General features: G+C 40.8%; 1 protein-coding gene across 2 annotated transcripts in view; it reads left to right on the top strand.

Annotated features, from left to right (window-relative positions):
* The window catches only part of LOC124595481 (protein brunelleschi), a 249,419-nt gene that overhangs the window by 137,599 nt on the left and 89,250 nt on the right, over window positions 1-22,570 (top strand). For both annotated transcript variants that reach the window (XM_047134241.1, XM_047134242.1), the window contains exon 13: window positions 14,255-14,381. In XM_047134241.1, coding sequence (XP_046990197.1) covers window positions 14,255-14,381 — 127 coding nt within the window. The remainder of the gene's footprint in view (window positions 1-14,254; window positions 14,382-22,570) is intronic.

Here is a 22,570-nt window from a genome sequence, read left to right as displayed (position 1 = left end):
TTTAATTTTTCTTTTTTTCTTCTAAGTTTGGCACTTTCATAGTTTTCCTTAATGTATCTATCTTACTATATAAATTGAATAGAATAGAGGGAAACATTCCACGTGGGATAAATATATCTAAAAACGTTTTTTGCTTACTATATAAATTTGTTTATGTAAATGAATATAACATGTCTCCTGACATTTAACTGGTTTCCGAAGGACTATTGTATGTAGGTTTCATTATATTAGCCACATGTGGTCCCCTGTTGGCCCTAGGATTTATTCTTTTATTACTATGATACTTTCCTGTTGCACTACTTTTTGTATGTCCAAAAGGCAAGTTGCTTTTTGTTTCTACATTGAACTTAAGTAACAGGTGATTTGATGTTTCATGAATATGATTGGTTTTATATAGTTCCTTGTTGAGGTCTGCCCAGCATTATATTATAAACTCATATCAGTTTCATTAAGTTGTAATGTGGAACCATGTTGAAAGCCTTCTGGAAACCAAGATACCTGACATTAACTTTGGGTTGCACTATTTATAGCACTGTAGATCCACAAACAAAACTATCAACCAAGGACTGATGTTTGTGAAGTCCTTGTTTATGATTGAACATTGTTTATTTTTATTTCCAAAGTAATCATGTCATATTATCACAGTTCCAAAATTCTACAACAAATTGATGTCCTTGATATTTGCCAGGCCAACCCAGGTAGCTGAAGGAGTCCTGTGGATTAGCCTGGCACGAGTGCAATGTTTCTGTTGTTGCTCAAAATGAATTTCTGTACAAATTCCTCTTCATCAACTGACTGTGCCTCCTCATTTTGGCTCCTCTAGTGGTGTGCTGCAGTACTGGAGTGCAGGAATATCATTGTGTACCAGAACTGCTGACATGTGTTTACAAACAAACAAACAAAATTATGTAACTTTATTATCATCTGTATCACTGCAGGCAAGGGGGGGGGGGGGGGGGGGCGGCTTACCTTCATAGTCTCAGATATTATTGAATTTAGCGTATGTTAAAATTCAGGAGTAAGAAAGAAACATGTATTATTTTGTTTTTCCAAAAAAATTCCTGCTCTGACGTACAGGCCTCCAAAGATGACACTACGAACACCATTTTGAAGATGCAAATTTCAGAATTTTTTTTAAAATGCTGTATCTGTGGAACAATTTGAGATATTTTGTTACAGTCCTTCTATATCAAAGTTAATTGCTTTATGATTACAATGGTATCCTCCGTTTGGATATATCTGTCAAAGTTCTTTTACTGTCGCCTTTTGAATTTTTTTTATAATTTACAGAAAAAACTTTTTTTCAAAAATGCTAATCGGGAAAAGTTAGATTTTTTTCTCTGTTTTCTCTGTAAAGAAGAGTTTCCACTTCTAAGTTGGACAGGTTTTATTTTAAAAAATCTTATTTTTCAACTTTCAAGGGTAATGTATGTTTTTACTGTAGTTCTTTCTTACTAATTTCTTTGTTGCAGTGTTTATTTTATTGTCTTTGTTGCAGTTATTTCTCATCACTTTCTTTGTCGCAATTATTTCTTTTCACTTTCATTGTTGCACATATTTCTTACACTTTTTGTAGTTTCTTGTCAGTTTCTTTATCGGGTTGTTCATTGCAGGTTTCTGAATTGTATTTGTTGAGTGCTAATTTGTTTACTGAAGAAGCTTCTAAGACATCTGAGACCATTGAGCGAGTTCTGTGTTGACACAATTGCAGTGTGTTCTGTGAAAAGGACTGTTTGAAATGTCTTCTGACTGGGGCCACAGGAGAGTGAAGTTTGCTGACTATTTGCATATCCATAAAAGAGTTATATACACACGTCAAAAAAGTTTTGCCTCATCCCAGTTCCCAGAACTCCTGAAGATAGATGTTGACTGTGGATATTGTGTCACAGACACAGTCCCTTTGACTTTTCAGAGATGTCACTAAACCCACCCAAAGATGTAAACAACCACGTATGAGCAGTGCCTCTTAGACAGAAAGGGTCTGACAGCCAATCAGTTCCAGTCATTCCAACAGGAAGGAGGTACATGGCTCGTGTTGTCTGTAGTTCAACCATGCCTAGACAGTTGATACCACGGTTCGATCACTTGCTCATCGTTACTTTGTGCCAGGAATGGCTCTCAACAAAGGAAGTGTCCAGGCATCTCAGAGTGAACCAAAAGGATGTTGTTCAGACATGGAGGAGATACAGAGAGACAGGAACTGTCGATGACATGCATTGCTCAGGCCCTCCAAGGTCTACTACTGCTGTGGATGACTGCTACCTACGGATTATGGCTCGGAGGAACCCTGACAGCAACGCCATAATGTTGAATAATGTGTTTTGTGCAGCCACAGTACGTCATGTTATGACTCAAACTGTGGGCAATAGGTTGCATGATGTGCAGCTTCATCCCCAATGCCCATGGCGAGGTCCATCTTTGCAACCACGACACCAAACAGCGTGGTACAGATGGGTCCAACAACATGCCGAATGGATTGTTCAGGATTGGCATCACATTCCATCTTCAGAAGAAAATGAATCAAAGCACTCTGGCACCTCTTGCCAGGAATTTTTCACAAATATCAATTCAGCTGTTGATGAGTGTTGAATATGCCTTCAACCAGACAATCGCCGGAGATGTGTTTGGAGGCAACCAGATCAGGCTGAATGTCTCATAGACACACTGTCCACGGTGGAGGTTCCCTGCTATTTTGGGGTAGCATTATGTGGGATTGAAGTACGCCACTGGTGACCAAGGAAGGTGCCGTAACGGCTGTACAGTACGTGGATCCCATCCTCCTATCGATAGTGCAACCATATTGGCAGTATATTGGCGAGGCGTTCGTCTTCATGGACAACAATTCATGCCCCCATCATGCACATCTTGTGAATGACTTCCTTCAGGATAATGACATTGCTCACCTAGAGTGGCCAGCATGTTCTCCAGGCATGAACCCTATCGAACATGTCTGGAATAGATTGAAAATGGCTGTTTATGGAGGATTTAACCCACCAACCACTCTGAGGGATCTATGCCGAATTTCTGTGTAGGAGTGGGACAATATGGACCAACAGTGACTTGATGAATTTGTGGCTAGTATGCCACGACGAATACAGGCATGCATCAATGCTAAGACGATGTGCTACTGAGTATTAGAGGTACTGGCGTGTACAGCAGTCTGGGCCACCACCTCTGAATGTCTCAGTGTATGGTGGTACAACATGCAATATGTGGTTTTCATGAGCAATAAAAAGAGTGGAAATGATGTTTATGGTGATCTCTATTCCAATATTTTATACAGGTTCTGGAATTCTCGGAACTGAGTTAATGCAAAACTTTTTTTGATGTGTGTATAAGACCAGGTTGGGAATAAGTGTTCTCATTTGAAGACTCTGTTTCAAAGTGAAGATGTTTCCAGTGATGACATTTTGTGTTTTTAAATGTTTTGACAGAATTACAACAATGATAGTACCTGAACAAGTTGAAGCCTCCCATGGTGCAGATGATGCAGATTTTGCATCAATAGAGGAAGAATTAAATACTCCGAATCAGTCAACTACAGCTACTCCTGTAAGAAACTGTGGTCAGTGAAGTTGGGTCATAAGCTCTATGCATCAAGAAAGTGCAGAGAAATTACTAAAGCTATGGATGAATGCACAACAACAAATCTGGCCACACTCTTCAAAATAGACATTCCATTTTCAGAAGAAAATGAATCAAAGCACTCTGGAACCTCTTGCCAGGAATTTTTCACAAATATCAATTCAGCTGTTGAATATTGTGCATCCTACAGTTAAAAGGTGAAATTTTTAACTATTATTCCAGAGATATTAAAAAAAAATGTTTTTTGAACCATGTTCCATCAGTATCAAAGAACATGGTAGACAAATCAAGAAATGTGAGGGCTGTAAAAGGAGTCTTTGGAAGACCAGATCCCTACTATGGTCATCCTGTAGAAGCAGCTTAAGTTCAAATAGTACAGTCATTTTATCTGGAAGATAAATGGGACTGATCTCGCCAGAGTGCCAACAAAAAAGACCCTATAACTGTAACAGTTGAAGGTCAAAAAGTTGTGAAAGTGAAGAGGTACATGATTCGCAGTATTAAAGAAACTTTTGCAATTTACGAGAGCGGCTGTCCAACTTCACATATTGGAAGATCAATATTTTATTCACTACGGCCTAAGTGGGTAGTTCCACACCCACCTAGAGATGTCTGTTTATAAGTGTACTGTGCAAATTTTGAACTTTGTGTGGCAATTTTGAAGAACTTACTGGGGCACATGGCATATGACACCTTGGTTGGGCATGTGAAGTCATTAGTAGTCTGTGACATAAAGTGAGAGACTTGTTTGTTTCAAAAATGTGGTGACTGTCCTGGAAAGCGAGGACTGTCTTTAGAGACACTTGGACTGGAAGGCGTAGCATATAACTCTGCAGAAATTACATATGCGACATGGGAGGAAAATGAACTAATTAAGAAAACTGTTGCCTTTGACAGTTTCATTGATGAACTCGATAAATGGCCAGTGAAAGCAGTAACACACCAGCATCTGAAGAAATTGCAACAACACCACATTGCAGAAGTGAAAGGGTGTGTATAGGCCGAAGAACTATGTTTAGTGTTTCACTATGATTTTGCTGAGAACTGGTCTGTAATTCTTCTACAAGTACAAGGGTATCATTGGAGTAATGACCAGGTTTCAATTTTTACAGGAGTGACATATTTTCAAAACAAGTCCACAGGTGTTGCAGTTGTAATTGAACATGACTCAGCACATGCTTTCTTAGCAATGTGGAAAATTCTTCAACTGCAAACAGGGGCAGAGAAGATCATCATTATATCTGATGGTGTTCCTTGGCACTTTAAAAATCATTACCAGCTGTTTGAATTGAGTATGTCACTTGTGCCAACTGACTGGGTATACAGTGCTTTTGGTCATGGGAAGGGGCCTTGTGATGGTGTAGATGGTCTGCTGAAGCACCGTGCTACAAAACATAATCTTTCGAGACCAAATACAGATGTAATTCAGAATGCTGAGGAATTTATGAGAGTCAAGAAATCTTACACATCCACAGCCCTCATTCTTTTGTCCAAAGAGGAAATCAAAAAATTTCATGAGCAGATAAAAGGAGGACAGTCCAAACAAACTACTCCTGTGAAAGGAATTCAGAAGACACATTTCTGGACTCAAAGTGATTGGCCAATTCATAGTGCATGGACTTTAAAAAACAAGAAAGAAGAAATTCCATTCGTTCGGCTGACACCTCAGAAACAACAGGATGATAATCAGATTCACAACCTGAATAGGAGGATGTTTGGGGTGTGTGTGTATGAATGTAACCAGGGGATTTGCAGAGATTATAGACACCAGTTATGAGTTAAACGAAATTGTAGTGAACATTATGCAGCCACATGAACCAGCTGCTGGATATAGGTTTCCAGCTGAAGGACCGCAACAACGCCATCAGTGCTCTCATCGTGTTCACAAGTGCTCTAGTTCCTATTGATTCAACAGGAAGGCATCACTCTATATCAAAGAAAGGTACTGAAGCGGTGGAACATTCATTGATTGGCTAATTTCAGTACAAAACATAGTACACAGAAGTTGTATAAATTGAAACCTTTAAGTCTTTGGATCTTTCACATACATTTTGGAACCATTCAAAATGCTTGAAAAAAAGTCTCTTACTCATCTTTCAAAACTAAAATTATGTTAAATAAGGCTAGGTTTTCATTTTTATGAGCCTGTTGTGTGAAAATGTGTGTAAGAAAACAAGTGTTATGTATGGCAATAATTTCAAACGTTTATAAAACGTGCTCAACATAAAAGTGGAGGCTCTCCTTTTCAGGGAATGTGGAACTATATGGTACTAACAAACAGAAAATTTTATAGATTGGTATTTTTGAAAGAAAAAAAATTTTTCCACAAATTATAAAAAAAAGTTCAGAACGCTATAGTAAAAGCTGTAGGAAAAGAAGCGAAATGAAGGCAGAGCTCACCATCTGCAGCATTGTCAACAGGACCGATTGCGGACCATTGGTACAGAGCCGAGTGGAGGGTCTGAATCAGAGGCTCTGACAGTTCTGCGACCGTGTAGGCTGCAGACTCCTCGACTTGTGCCATAGGGTGGTGGGGTTTCGGGTTCCGCTAAATAGGTCAGGTGTCCACTACACACAGGAGGTGGCTACATGGGTAGCAGGGGCTGTGTGGTGTGGGCTGGGTGGTTTTTTAGGTTAGACAGTCTTGGGAAAGATCAAAAAGGGCTCCAGTCTCAAAGGGTACAGGACAAAGAAATGATGAGAATCAACCAAGCAACAGTCGGTATTGTAGCTGTAAATTGTTGTAGCTATGTTGGAAAAATACCAGAGCTCCAAGCACTGGTAGAAAGCACTGAAGCTGAAATCGTTATAGGAACAGAAAGTTGGCTAAAGCCAGAGATAAATTCTGCTGAAATTTTTACAGAGGCGCAAACCGTTTTCAGAAAGGATGGGTTAAATAAAGTAATTGGTGGTGTGTTTGCATCTGTTGGTAGTAGCTTATCTTGTAGTGAAGTTGAAATAGATAGTTCCTGCAAATTACTGTGGGTAGAGGTTATACTCAACAGCTGTACCAAAATAATAATTGGCTCCTTCTACTGACCCCGCCCCCCCCCCCCCCCCCCCACCCACCCCCCGACTCAGATGATATAATAGCTGAATGCTTCAAAGAAAACTTGAATCTCATCACAAATAAGTACCCCACTCATACAGTTATAATTGGTGGAGACTTCAATATACCCTCGATTTGTTGGCGAAAATACATGTTCAAATCCAGTGGTAGACAGAAAACATCTTCTGAAATTGTACTAAATGCTTTCTCTGAGAATTACTTCGAACAATTAGTTCATGAGCCCACACAAATTGTAAATGGTTGCGAAAACACACTTGACCTCTTTGCCACAAATAATCCTGATCTAATAGAGTGTGTCATGTCGGATACAGGGATTAGTGAACACAAGGTCATTGTAGTGAGACTCAAAACCATATCAACCAAAACCACTAAAAATAAATGCAAAATATATCTCTTTAAAACAGCAGATAAAAATTCACTTGATGCCTTCCTAAGAGTGTGTCTCCATTCCTTCCTAGCTAATTATGTAAGTGTGGACCAGATATGTCTCAAAAACAAAGATACAGTATTGACAGCAATAGATAGATTCATACCACAAAAATTAATAAGAGATGGGACTGATCCACCATGGTACACAAAACACATCAGAACACTGTCGTAGAAGCAACGAAAAAAGCATGCCAGATTCAGAAGAATGCAAAATCCCCAAGACTGGCTAAGTTTCATGGAAGATCGAAACTTAGTTCGGACGTCAATGCGAGAAGCTTTTAATAGTTTCCACAATGAAATATTGTCTCAAAATATGGTAGAAAACCCAAAGAGATTCTGGTCATATGTAAAGTATACCAGGGGTAAAAAACAGTCAATACCGTCACTGCGCGATAGTGATGGAAATGTTACCGATAATGGTGCCACTAAAGCAGACTTACTAAATACAGTTTTCCGTAATTCCTTCACAAAAGAAGATGAAGTAAATATTCCAGAATTCGAAACTAGAACAGCTGTTAGCATGTGACAAAGAAGTAGATATCTTGGGTGTTATGAAACAACTCAAATCACTAAAGAAAGGCAAGTCTTCCAATCCAAATGATATACAAATTTGGTTCCTCTCTGAGTACGACACGAATGCCTTTCTTAGCAATCATATACAACCACTCACTTGGTGAAAGGTCTGTTCCGAAAGACTGGAAAGTAGCACAGGTCACACCAATATTCAGGAAGGGAAGTAGGAGTAACCCATTGAATCACAGACCCATATCACTGACCTCGATTTGCCGTAAGATTCTAGAGCATATACTGTACTCAAACATTATAAATCACCTTGAAGAAAATGACTTATTGATACATAATCAACACAGATTCAGAAAATATCGTTCTTGTGCAACACAGCTAGCTCTTTAGTCCCATGAAGTAATGAGTGCTGTCGACAAGGGATTTCAGATCAATTCCATATTCCTAGATTTCCAGAAGGCTTTTGATACCGTTCCTCACAAGCGACTGTTAATCAAATTGCGTGCAATGGGGTATTGTCTCAGTTGTGTGACTGGATTCATGATTTCCTCTCAGAGGGGTCACAGTTCGTAATGGTAGACTGTAAGTCATCGAGTAGAACAGAAGTGATATCTGGCATTCAGCAAGGTAGTGTCATAGGCCCTCTGCTGTTCCTGATTTATATAAATGATCTAGGTGATAATCTGAGCAGCCCCCTTAGATTCTTTGCAGGTGACGCTGTAATCTACTGTCTAGTAAAATCATCAGACGATCAATTCCAATTACAAAATGATCTAGAGAGAATTTCTGTATGGTGCGAAAAGTGGCAATTAGCACCAAACAAAGAATAGTGTGAGGTCATACAAATGGGTACTAAAAGAACTCCGATAAATTTTGGGTATGCGATAAATCGCACAGATCAAAGGGCTGTCAATTCGACTAAATACCTAGGAATTACAATTACGAGCAACTTAAATTGGAAATACCACATAGGTAATATCGTGGGGAAGGCGAAACGAAGATTGCGCTTTGTTGGCAGAATACTTAGAAGTTGTGACAAACCCACTGAAAAGGCAGCCTACATTACACTTGTCCATCCTCTCCTGGAATATTTCTGCGTGGTGTGAGATCCTTACCAGGTAGGATTGGTGGAGGACATTGAAAAAGTGCAAAGAAGGGCAGCTCATTTCATGTTATTGCGCAATAGGGGTGAGAGTGTCACTGAAATGATACACGAGTTGGGGTGGCAGTCACTAAAACAAAGGCATTTTCTTTGTGGTGAGATCTATTTACGAAATTTCAATCACCCACTTTCTCTTATGAATGCGTAAATATTTTGTTGACACCCACACACGTAGGGAGAAATGATCATCATAATAAAATAAGAGAAATCAGAGCTTGAACGGAAAGATTTAGGTGTTCCTTTTTCCCACACGGCATTCGAGAGTGGAAAGGTAGAGAAGTAGTATGAAAATGGTTCGATGAACCCTGAGCCAGACACTTAAGTGTGAATTGCAGAGTAAACATATAGATGTAGATGTAGAACTTTGACAGATAAGCCCAAATGAAGGATTTCTTTGTAATCATAAAACAATTATCTTCCAAATAGAAAAAGAGTCAACAAAATATCTAGAACTTTTCCAGAGATAAAGCATTTTAAAATTTTTTCCAAAATATGCTCTTCAAAATGGTATGCGCAGTGTCATCTTCGGAGGGCTGTATCTCGGAACTGAAAATTTTTTTTGAGAAAACCAAAAAATACGTGTTCCTCACTTAGTCCTTCATTTTGACATATGCTAAATTCAATAACATCCAAGACTATGGAGGTAAGATTTTTTTTCCAAGCCTGCCTGAATTGATGTGAACTCTAAGCCTATTATGAAAAGGATAATTGCTACTCACCGTGCAGCAGAGATGCTGAGTCACAGATAGGCACAACAAAAAGTCTGTTGGCTTGTCAGCTTTTTGGCCAACTGTCTTGTTGGCCAGAAGCTCACTTAGTGACAGTCTTTTTATTGTGCCTATCTGCGCCTCAGTGTCTCTGCTGTATGGTGAGCAGCAACTGTTGTTGTTGTTGTTGTTTTTGTTGTTGTTGTTGTTGGCTTTGTGGTCTCCAGTCCAGAGACTGGTTTGATGCAGCTCTCCATGCTACTCTATCCTGTGCAAGCTTTATCATCTCCCAGTACCTACTGCAACCTACGTCCTTCTGAATCTTCTTAGTGTATTCATCTCTTGGTCTCCCCGTACGATTTTTACCCTCCAAGCTGTCCTTCAATACTAAATTGATGATCCCTTGATGCCTCAGAACATGTCCTACCAACCGATCCCTTCTTCTAGTCAAGTTGTGCCACAAATTTCTCTTCTCCCCAATTCTATTCAATACCTCCTCATTAGTTATGTGATCTACCCATCTAATCTTTAGCATTCTTCTGTAGCACCACATTTCAAAAGCTTCTATTCTCTTCTTGTCTAAACTGTTTATTGCCCATGTTTCCCTTCCATACATGGCTACACTCCACACACATACTTTCAGAAATGACTTCCTGACCCTTTGATCTATACTCGATGTTAACAAATTTCTCTTCTTCAGAAACGCTTTCCTTTCCATTGCCAGTCTACACTTTACATCCTCTCTATTTCGACCATCATCTGTTACTTTGCTCCCCAAATAGCAAAACTCATATACTACTTTAAGTGTCTCATTTCCTAATCTAATCCCCGCAGCATCACCCGACTTAATTTGACTACATTCCATTATCCTCGTTTTGCTTTTGTTGATGTTCATCTTATATCCTCCTTTCAAGACATTGTCCATTCTGTTCAACTGCTCTTCCAAGTCCTTTGCTGTCTCTGACATAATTACAATGTCATCGCTGAACCTCAAAGTTTTTATTTCTTCTCCATGGATTTCAATTCCTACTCCGAATTTTTCTTTTGTTTCCTTTACTGCTTGCTCAATATACAAATTGAATAACATCAGGGATAGGCTACAACCCTTTCTCACTCCCTTCCCAACCACCACTTCCCTTACATGCCCCTCAATTCTTATAACTGCAATCTGTTTCCTGTACAAATTGTAAATAGCCTTTCATTCACTGTATTTTACCCCTGCCACCTTCAGAATTTGAAAAAGAGTATTCCAGTCAACATTGTCAAAAGCTTTCTCTAAGTCTACAAAGGCTAGAAACTTAGGTTTGCCTCTCCTTAATCTATCTTCTAAGATAAGTCGTACGGTCAGTATTGCCTCTCATGTTCCAACATTTCTACGGAATCCAAACTGAGTTTCCCCGAGGTCGGCTTCTACCAGTTTTTCTATTCATTTGTAAAGAATTCTTGTTAGTATTTTGCAGCCATGACTTATCAAATTAATAGTTCGGTAATGTTCACATCTATCAACACCTGCTTTCTTTGGGATTGGAATTATTATATTATTCTTGAAGTCTGAGGGTATTTCGCCTGTCTCATCTTGCTCACCAGATGGTAGAGTTCTGTTAGGGCTGGATCTCCCAAGGCTATCACTAGTTGTAATGGAATGTTGTCTACTCCCGGGGCCTTGTTTCGACACAGGTCTTTCAGTTCTCTGTCAAACTCTTCACGCAGTATTATATCTCCTATTTCATCTTCATCTACATCCTCTTCCATTTCCATAATATTGTCCTCAAGTACATCGCCCTTGTATAGACCCTCTATATACTCCTTCCACCTTTCTGCTTTTCCTTCTTTGATTAGAATTGGGTTTCTATCTGACCTCTTGATATTCATACAAGTGTTTCTCTTTTCTCCAAAGGTCTCTTTAATTTTCCTGTAGGCAGTATCTATCTTACCCTTGGTGAGACAAGCCTCTACATCCTTACATTTGTCCTCTAGCCATCCCTGCTTAGCCATTTTGCACTTCATGTCGAACTCATTTTTGAGACATTTGTATTCCTTTTTGCCTGCTTCACTTACTGCATTTTTATATTTTCTCCTTTCATCAACTAAATTCAGTATTTCTTCTGTTACCCAAGGATTTCTACTAGCCCTCATCTTTTTACCTACCTGATCCTGTGCTGCCTTTACTATTTCATCTCTCAAAGCTACCCGTTCTTCATCTACTGTATTTCTTTCCCCCATTCTTGTCAATCGTTCCCTAGTGCTCTCTCTGAAACTCTCTACAACCTCTGGTTCTGTCAGTTTATCCAAATCCCATCTCCTCAATTTACCAACTTTTTGCAGTTTCTTCAGTTTTAATCTACAGTTCATAACCAATAGATTGTGGTCAGAGTGCACATCTGCCCCTGGAAATGTCTTACAATTTAAAACCTAATTCCTGAATCTCCATCTTACCATTATATAATCTGTCTGAAACTTTCCAGTATCTCCAGGCCCCTTCCATGTATACAACCTTCTTTCATGGTTCTTGAATCAAGTGTTAGCCATCATTAAGTTATGCTCTGTGCAAAATTCTACCAGGCGGCTTCCTCTTATGTCTTAGCCCCGATCCATATTCACCTACTACGCTTCCTTCTCTACCTTTTCCTACTATCGAATTCCATTCACCCATGACTATTAAATTTTTGTCTTCCTTCACTATCTGAATAATTTCTTTTGTCTCATCATACATTTCATCAATCTCTTCCTCATCTTCAGAGCTAGCTGGCATACAAACTTGTACTACTGTGGTAGGCATGGGCTATGTGTCTATCTTGGCCACAATAATGCATTCACTATGCTATTTGTAGTAGGTTACACATGCTCCAATTTTTTATTCATTATTAAACCTACTCCTGCATTACCCCTATTTGATTTTGTATTTATAACCCTGTAGTCACCTGACCAAAAGTCTTGTCCCTCCTGCCACCGCACTTCGCTAATTCCCACTATATCTAACTGTAACCTATCCATTTCCCTTTTTAAATGTTCTAACCTACCTGTCCGATTAAGGGATACAACATTCCATGCTCCGATCCGTAGAACGCCAGTTTTCTTCCTCCTGATAATTACACCCTCCTGAGTAATTCCCGCCTGGAGATCCGAATGGGGGACTATTTTACCTCCGGAATATTTTACCCAAGAGGATGCCGTCATCATTTAACTCCACTGTAGAGCTGCATGGCCTCGGGAAAAATTACTGCTGTAGTTTCCCCATGCTTTCAGCCGTTCGCAGTACCATAACATCAAGGCCGTTTTGGTTAGTGTTACCAGGCCATATCCGTCAATCATGCCCCTACAACTACTGAAAAGGCTGCTTCCGCTCTTCAGGAACTACATGTTTGTCTGGCCTCTCAACAGATACCCCTCTGTTGTGGTTGCACCTACGGTATGGCTATCTGTATTGCTGAGGCACGCAAGCCTCCCCACCGACGGCAAGGCCCATGGTTCATGTGGGGGTGTAGCAACTATCCTTCTCATAATATTGTTACATTTCAATTTGTATTCTCCATTGTTTCATTATGTAACTTTACTATTTTCAAGATGATAATTAAAAATTATTTGTTACTGTTTCTGTAGAAGTTTAACAAGTATCCCATCTGTTCCCAGAAACTTCATTTTACTGAGTTACTTTCCTGCACTGTATTGTCTTTTATTTTGGTACCACTATCGTCCAGTCACTGGATAAATTAGTCTGATCAGTTAACTGACTTAAAGAGAGAGCTGTCATTAAACCAAGGTGCACAGCATTTACTAGTTTTTCTCCTGTTGTATGTGGTATGTGGCACCTTCCTCTGGTCTTTGAATCAACTTATGACCTAGTTATAAGGGATCTATAGTTCAACAAGGAGTCCAAACCATGGATCAACTCAGCATTTTTCACATGGAAAATCATTGCAAAAAGTGAAAGAAATCACAAGTGACTGATAAATATCCAAATACTGAGTGGGCAATAAACCTGAAACATTTGAAGCTGTAGCCTGGCACTTTATCATTCAGCCACTAAGTCACAACTAATTTTATGTACAGCCAAAAGTTCTTATGATTTTTAGTATTATGACAGATAAGATTTTGTCTTCAGATTCACTGAATTTGCTCATTGTGGTTGTTAATTTAGATTTTGTCTGTCCATGAGAATTTACCTTTGTCAGAATCTGTTGTAAACTTTTTTTATATTAACTTTGCTGCTACTTCTGTCCAATCTCTGTCCTATCCATCTTATCTCTCAGAATCTTGCATAGACAGTTTATACATAGTCTCTATCCTACAATACCTGAATAGGAAGGGTCAGAATTGTTTGCTGTCAGGAGACTCAGGGTGTACTTAAGACTTACTACTTATCTCATTCTGCCACACAGTTTCAACCTGACAGAAAATTTTGACAAATAGAATTGTTGGAAAACATATAGAGCACAATATCATGTGAATCTTTCCTCCAACGACCCACGTTATCCCACCTTATTACATTCTCTTCAAGGAATTTGTATACAATATTCTTCAAACTTTCTGGAAAGCAATCAGTCATTTTGTTGCATGGTGTAGGTAACTGGTGGATGAAATAAACTACTTTGTCTGGCTCACCATTCTAATTTGTCTTTTCCTAGAGTGTTTTGAATTTTAAATAGGTGTATGCCTGAGTAATCATGGGTGTGTTTTTTATGATAAAGAATTTTATGTATTTATATGGAGTATTTAATCCATTACTTTAAAGTATAGCAAATAGCAACACACATTTTATTAACTGTTAATCTTTTCTAGCGCCTCCTAACTAATGGAGCTGTGTTTGAGAGCATACCGTCATCTCTTTGTCTTCCACCAGAATCTGGGCCACATCCCATCTCTCTATCTGGCATTCCAAAAGAACATGGCGAACTAGAAATACTAGGTATGCCATTATAGAATATTTTTAGCTAATTATAGAAATATATTGACTGCGGTGATATTAAAATCACAGAATATTTTATTCGTGTGTCTTCAAGTATCAAAAATTATCCACTGCCCCTTTTGCAAGAAAACTGACAAGTTGTATGTACTGGTGCTTAAAGAAGACCATGGTCTTAACATACCTGGAGGCCGGTATCACATTTCATCCTTGAGGTTAATAAGGCACAAAAATATGTATCCTTCTTCTTAGTACTGTGTTGGATACTCCCAAATTGCAGTCTTTCATTATGTTGTTGGGAGAGAGTTAAGTTCACCACATCCTTAGCCTTTCACAAGTTACATACACACTAGGAGTCACATCATATGAGGAGCAGCAAAAAAAGAAAAGAGAAAAAAATGTTGTTGGGCAGATGGTTGTCAGGTCAAACAGTTGTTTGTGTGTAGCTCGTATAGTATCTGACACACCTCAACTGTAGTGGGGTTGCTTAGATATGCCAGGTTCTGCTCGGGTCAGCCAGCTTCAGTATCAGTTTTTTGTAAAAATGTCATCCACAATAAAAGATGATGATGATAACAAAATTACGAATCCAATACTGTACACAAAGTCAAACAAACCTTCTCATCATCTTTCAGCTGAGGTGTCAAGATGTTTTTCAAAGTGAATTCTGAACCACGAACAGATTGTTTGGAATCAATACTAAGTCTGTCCACAAGCAAAAGAATACCTATTCAAAATCATAGGTTCGTCACAAAGATGGCAAGTAAGGGGGAAGAGCAAAGATACATCCACTGATAAAATTGGCCCAGTTGTGAAGTAGAAACAGTGGTTTAGGGACCATGTGGAAAAGCTAATGTTCTTTACATAGCAACTCCTTGCCTGTGTCTCATCACAGTACAAAACTTGTCATTTTCCTGAACTCTTCACATGAAGGGTGACCTCACTTGGTATAAAGCTAAGAGGAGCTTTGCTGTGTTCATTAGTGGCAAATATCATGCCAAAAGCTGAGTATCAGCATGTGGTAAATTGATTAAAGTAACAAATTAATCAACATAGATAGTACAAAGGTGGAAAGATGACCACTTGTAGGGTTTACATTCTGTGCATAAGCCAGTTCACACTTCAGTCATCAAGAGCAGTTACAAAAATCTGACAGATATCTAGAGGTGACATCCAGGAAGTGCAATAGTCTTCGTAGAGAGAACAGTACAGTGAATAAAAAGGCAAGCTACTTTGTGAAATTATCAATATGAGTAAGTGATGTGGCAGCAGTGGCCTTTATTTGCAGTAAGTCACAACTACGCACACTTACCACACAGATCCTGATCTGTGCTATTGTGGCCGAGCTCCAGCACCATGGTGTGCTCTCCTGTAGTTAGTCACTGCTCTCAGCTGGCTGCAAACCTCTGTTGTATTATCAGTTTCAGTACTAGACACTAACACTGATGCTGCTTGGATTAAATGACACTGTTACAACTGCATGTGTTTACTGTCATGGGCAGAATGAAAATCTTATTTTTGTGGGCAGAAGACAGGAAAAGGAGGGGGGGGGGGGGGGGGGGGGGGGGGGTGAGCTTTGGTGCCTCGTCAAATTAACTTTTAAACTTTCTTTTCATCTCCTGCCCCAGAACTTAGTGGGAAGACACAAGCGTGTGCTTCTGGGCAAGCTACTCCCTCTCCATTGCAAGCTCTGTGATGTCATGTGCAAACCAATTCATGGGTTCATGCTTCCACAGGTTTTGGAGTCATTCATCTGAAGCAGTTTTTTATTTATTAACATTCCAAATTTTGCTGTTTCGGGGGGCACAAATGTGGACAGGAAGAAGAAAAGTATACCAGTGAAATAGCTTCAGCATTGCCACCACTCCTCAAAGATAATTTTTTGTTTACATTGTCACACCCTTCTTACAAAACTTGCCAGGAACTGAAACTTCCTGGCAGATTTAAACTGTGTGCCGGATCGAGACTCGAGCTCGGGACCTTTTCCTTTTGTGGGCAAGTAGTCTACCATCTGAGCTACCCAAGCACGACACACATCCCGTCCTCACAGCTTTACTTCTGCCAGTACCTCATCTCTTACCTTCCAAACTTTACAGAGTCTCTCCTGCTTCCTTGCCAGGAACTGCTTGTTGGATAAGTGATTCATGTTTGAAAATGGGAAAATCACAAATTTAGAATTCCTGTTGAAATTGTTACTTAATGCACAAAATAGTGATTTAAAAGATGCACTCAACATGCAGGAAAATAATTTTTCTATAGAAGACAGACAAAATACCAAAACTGGTCACAGCTGTTTCCTCATTCAGATTTTGGTGTTTCTGGTATTGTAGTGAAGAAGTTTTCATATCAAACATTTGGAAATCTACTGCATACCGTTTGCCTAAGTTCAATAACTGGTTTGACATTTTTAATTTGAGTAAATCCCATATGTCACAAAAGTGGAGATGCTGACTCACAGACATGTAGAACAAAAAGACCGCTAACAAGTTAAGGTTTTGGCCAGAAAGCCTTCCGCATTAGTCAACTTATACACACACTTTCATGCAATGTAACTCACATTCACATGAGGACTGTCTGTGGTAGCAGAGGCCAGACTGTGAGCAGCAGCTCATGATGGGAGAAGCTATCAGAGCGGTGGGGGAAAAGCGGTGGCTGGAGTGGGGAGTGGGAGGGATAGCAGGGTAGAGATTAGGATGGTAAAGTGCTGCTTGTGAGAGCATACAGGGATCAGGCAGGGAGGAGATAGGGCAGTTAGGTGCTGTCATTAGGTAGACAAAAGGTGGGGGGAAAAAAGTAAAAAGCCTGTGCACGTGTTGTTGGAATAGAAGGCTGTGTGGTGCTGGTTTGGGAACATGGAAAGGGATAGGTGGGTAAAGCACAGTGACTAACAAAGGCCAATGCTTCAAGGGTTATGGGAATGTAGGCTATATTGAAGGTAGAGTTCCCACCTGCACAATTTGAGAAAAGCTAGTGTTGGTAGTTAGGATCAAGCTGGCACAAGCTGTGATGCAGTCATCGAAATGAACATTGTGTTGGCCTGCATGCTCAGCAACTGGGTGGTCCACCTGTTTCTCGGCTGCAGTTTGTCAGTTGCCATTCATGCAGACAGACAGCTTGGTTGTCATGTCCACGTAGGATGCAGTACAATGGTTGCAGCTTAACTTTTACATTACATGACTGGTTTTACCGGTAGCCGTGCCTTTGTTGAGATAGGTTATGCTTGTGACTGGACTGGAGTAGTTTGTGATGGGAGGATGTATGGGCAAGTGTCGCAACAGGGTCTGTTACATGGATATGAGCTGTGAGGCAAGAAGTTGGAAACTGGGGTTGAGTAGGAATGGACAAGGATATATGTTCAGTGTGCGGCAGAATATCACTGTGGGGGAGGCGGGGAATGATAGTGGGTAGGACGTTCCTCATTTCAGGGCATGACAAGAGGTAGTCAAAACTCGGGCGGAGAATGTGATTCAATTGCTCCATTCCTAGATGGTACTGAGTCAAGAGGGGAATGATCCTCTGTGGCCCGACAGTGGGACTTCGGGGGTTGTGCGTGACTGGAGAGATAAAGCATGGGAGATATGATTCCATAAAAGTTTGGGAGAGTAACTACAGACTGTGAAGGCCTCTGTGGTACCTTTGGTATATTTTAAGAGATACTGCTTGTCACTACAGATGTGTTGGCCAAGGGTGGCTAGGCTGTATGGAAGGCGTCTTCTTGGTATTGAATGGGAGGCAGACTTCAAAGTGGAGGTACTGCTCATGACTGGTAGGTTTGGTATGGACTTAGGTACTGATGTGGCCATGTTTGAGGTGGAGGTCAACAGTGAGGAATGTGTCTTGTTGGGTTGAGGAGGACCAACTGAATGGAATGAGGGAGGAGATGTTGAGGTTCTGGAGGACTGTGGTTAGGATGTCCTTACCCTTGATCCAGATCACGGAGATGTCATCAGTTAATCTGAACCAGGTGAGGGATTTCGGATTCAGGGTGTTCAAGAAGGATACCTCTAGACAACCTGTGGCATAGGATAGCACCATACTGCCATTGTTACATGTTGTGGGGTGTTTTTTTTTTTTTTTTAGGTGATGCCTTCAATGGGCCATCGGGTGTTGGGAAAGGTAGTGTTTAGTAGCAGCAAGGCCGTGGGCTTGAGTTATGTTACTGTGAAGGAAGGTGGCATCAATAGTGATGAACATGGCACCAAGTGGTAAAAGAACAGGAACTGTAGAGAGTTGGCAGAGGAGATGGTTGGTATCTTTTATATAGCAGGGTAGTTTGCAGGTAACAGGATGAAGGTGTTGGTCTATCAGAGTAGAGATTCTTTTAGTGTGGCACAATAACTGGCCACAGTGGGGTGTCCTGGGTGTTTCAGTTTACGGACTTCAGGAAGCATGAAGTAGGTAGGAGTGTAGGTAGGGAGTGGTAGGTGTGAATAGGGAGGGGGAGAGGGAGAGGGGGGGGGAGGGAGAGAGAGAGAGAGAGAGAGAGAGAGAGAGAGAGGTTCTCGGATGGTCCTAAGGATTTGAGGAGAGGCCAGAGATCTTGCTGGATTTCTGGAATGGGGTCATTGTGGCAGGGTTTGTAGGTGGACAAATTTAACAACTGGTGGAGTCCTCCCACCAGATAATCCTTGCAGTTCAAAACCACAGAGATGGAACCTTTGTTAGCAAGTAGGATTATAAGGTCGGGGTTAGTTCTTGAATGGTGGATTGTGATTATTGCTGTCAATGTAAGTTTAGCTTGCATGTTGAGGGATTTGGGGAATTATGGTGAGGCAAGGTTCAAGATTAAGAAATTCTGGAGAGTTAACAGGAGGTGATTTCGTGGCTGTGGTGGTGGATAATGGTGGGATGGAGGAGTGAACTTAGTCAGGCAGGATTCAACATTGGTCTGTGCTTGAATCTGATTGGTAGAGTTGGTGGCAAAAAAGTGTTTCCACTTTAGAGACTGGGAGGAGGTGCAAAGGTCTTTAATAAGTCCAGCATGATTGAATTTGGGAAAGACGCAACAGGTGAGGCCTTCGGAAAGGACTGATACTTCTATGGGACTAAGGCTTTCACAGGAAAGGTTCATGGCTGTGCTTCAGATCTTTTTCGGTTCTGGATTCTGTATGTTAGTGGGAGGAAGGGTTTGAGAGTGGGGTAAATGTAGTAGGTCTGCAAGGTAGGGTTCATCAGCTATGAGGGGATGCGCGGGGGGATTGGAGGCTGTGGTAGAGGTGGTGGACAGTGGTAGTCCAAGGTGCGAGTAGGTGGGGAACAGGTTGAAGGGTTTTTTGAGGTGGCATTTTGTATGCTGCTCAAGTTCCTGCAGGGCAAGAGTTTGTATATGAGATGGGATACAAGAATTTGGGATTGCACAGCAGGAGAATTTTACAGATGGAAAGGAAGTATTGGAAGGAGGTCTGGGCCTGATTTACATGGCCTTGCCGGACTATGTTGGTGAGGGATAAGGACTGGCAGAATGTGAACAGATGGAGGTAATTGTGGAAGGAGGGGTTTCTAGCTAGAAATAGGTAATTTGATGGTAAGGCCATTAGGGGTGATTCCATAGCCAGGCAGATGTACAGGAACAGTATGTGGTACTCGGTTCTGGCAAGGGATGAAAACTTTTCTGTATTGGTGCACATGGAAGGAGCAAGGATCTTTTTTGGAGGATAAATACTTGTAAAAATGCACGTAAAATACATGAATAACATGGAAATATGTGCAAAAAAAAATTTGCAGATCTATGTCAAAATAAGCAGGAAAAATCCCAAAAAGGTCAGAATGGATGAATTATGAGGAAACAAAATGAAGCCTGAGGGAGCAGGCCAATTGTGAAAGGCGAAAACGAACTGAACTAACATGAAAACACAGTGAGACCAAAGATAAAAATAAATAAAAGGGCTATAATGTACGTTGCAGGTCAGTGGGGGGAAACGTATGGAGGAGGAGGAGGAGGAGGAGGAGGAGGACAGTAGATACGAGTAGATTAGGTGAGATTAGTTGTGTGAACTAGAATAAGAGAGGTAAGGAGGGCTTGGTAGAATGAGATACAAGTCTGTGTGGTACAGGGAGGTACAGATAATAACACATGAAAATATGTGAGTAGCTCAGGAAGATTGATCAGTTTGAAGGTCTATGATTGCTGATATTGGTGGGAGTGTTGTTGGATATGGAGATGCAGCACACACAATCAGTGTGGTCATATAGCCATGTGCTGTGTGCAGGCGAGCTGATGGATACAGCATGGCTTGTAATTCAGAGCATGTGGTGTGCTCTGGAAGGCAACAGGTAAAACTTGGGACAGAAGACAAAGGAAAGGACAGACACTAAGTGTGTAATGTGATGGGAAATACTAATAAAGGAAAGCAGCACTGGGTTAAGGAATGGAAGAAAAGCCATTGGGCAAATCAAGAAATTAATATTAATTAATGGTGTGTGACGAGGGCCTCCCGTTGGGTAGATTGCTCGCCTGGTGCAAGTCTTTCGATTTGATGCCACTTCGGCGACTTGCGCATGGGGATGAAGTGACGATGATTAGGACAACACAACACCCAGTCCCTGAGCGGAGAAAATCTTCGATCCAGCCGGGAATCAAAACCGGGCCCTTAGGATTGACAGTCGTCGCACTGACCACTCAGCTACCTGGAGCGGACTAATCAAGAAATGGAAAATCCAGGATGGGAATATGACAATATTTTGAAAAGGATAGATTGCTACTCAGGGCTGTGGGGAAGAGGTTAGGGCAGCTAGGTGCAGTCAGTAGGTTGACAGAGAGTGGGAGGTTTTGAACTATAAGGGTTACCTTGCAGAAGGACTCCACCAGCTGTCAGATTTGTCCAACTACAGACCGTGCCACAGTGACACAATTCCAGAAATTCAGAGGATCTCCAGTCTCTCCTCAAATCCTAAGACCATCCCAGAACCTCTCCCCAGAGTCTCTCTCTCTCGTCACCCCTACCACTCCCCACACTCCACCTTCTACGTGCTTCCTAAAGTCCATAAAACCAACCACCTAGGATGCCCCATTGTGGCTGGTTACTTTGCCCCCACTTAGAGAACCTCTGCTCTCGTAGACCAACACCTTCAACCTATTACCTGCAACCTACCCTCCTACATAAAAGATACCAACGATTTCCTCCACTGACACTCCACTGTTTCTGTTACTACCTGCTCATCACTAATGATGTCACCTCTCTTTACACTAACATCCCCAATGCTAATGGCCTTTGTGCTATTGAACACTATCTTTCTCAACACCTACAGACTCCAAACTACAACCTCTTTCCTGGTCATCATGACCAATTAATCCTCACCCACAATTACTTCTCCTTTGAAAGCGCACCAACACACCATCCTGTGCCAGCGTATTCATGGGCTGGCTAGAGGAATCCTTTCTAACTGTCTGGAATCCAAAACACCGCATCTGATTCAGATTCATTGATGACATCTTCATAATATAAATCGAGAGTCAGGACATTCTATCCACCTTATTCCAGAACCTCAACACATCACCCATTTGCTTCATCTGGTACTCCTCAACCCGACAAGCCACCTTCCTTGAAATTGACCTCCACCTCAAATATGGTTACATCAATATCTCCTCCATATAAAACCTATCAGCCACCAGCAATGTCTCCACTTTGACTTCTGCTACCCATTTAATGTGAAGAAGTTCCTTCCATAAAGTCTGGCCACCCATGGCCGTTGCATCTGTTGTGACGAGTATTCCGTTTCAAAATATACCAAGGGTTTCACTTGTTAACATACCTTTTTGTTGTGCCTTTCTGTGTCTTAGCACCTTCACTATACGGTGAGTAGCAATCTCTCCTTTTCATAATACTGTCATTATCCCATCTTAGATTTTCCAATATTTGATTCAGTATGTCACAAAGAGAGAGGAAGGATTTTGAACTGAACTTAAATGAGCAAATGAAGCTATTAAATGAAATTACTGACAGCAGATTTAACCATGGGTACTACTTTTCACACATCATAAGTATGGTCCACAAATATGACGAAGCCAGTGCATTACAGCTACATGCAGAATAAATTGTGGGTAAGCATTTATTAACATCATTTGATATGAAAAGAAACAATGAAGATAACAGTCAAGAGTGACTGAGTGCTTGTAGAACATTGGTGGTAATTTACAGCTAGAATATCCCAAGGTTTTTCTACAGCATAAATCATCAGTAAGAATTGTGAAT

This window comes from Schistocerca americana, chromosome 2 (genome assembly GCF_021461395.2).
Source record: "Schistocerca americana isolate TAMUIC-IGC-003095 chromosome 2, iqSchAmer2.1, whole genome shotgun sequence".
Classification (NCBI taxonomy): Eukaryota; Metazoa; Arthropoda; class Insecta; order Orthoptera; family Acrididae; genus Schistocerca; species Schistocerca americana.
The sequence above is the reverse complement of the archived record's forward strand: the minus strand, read 5'-3'. Positions and strand labels throughout refer to the sequence as shown.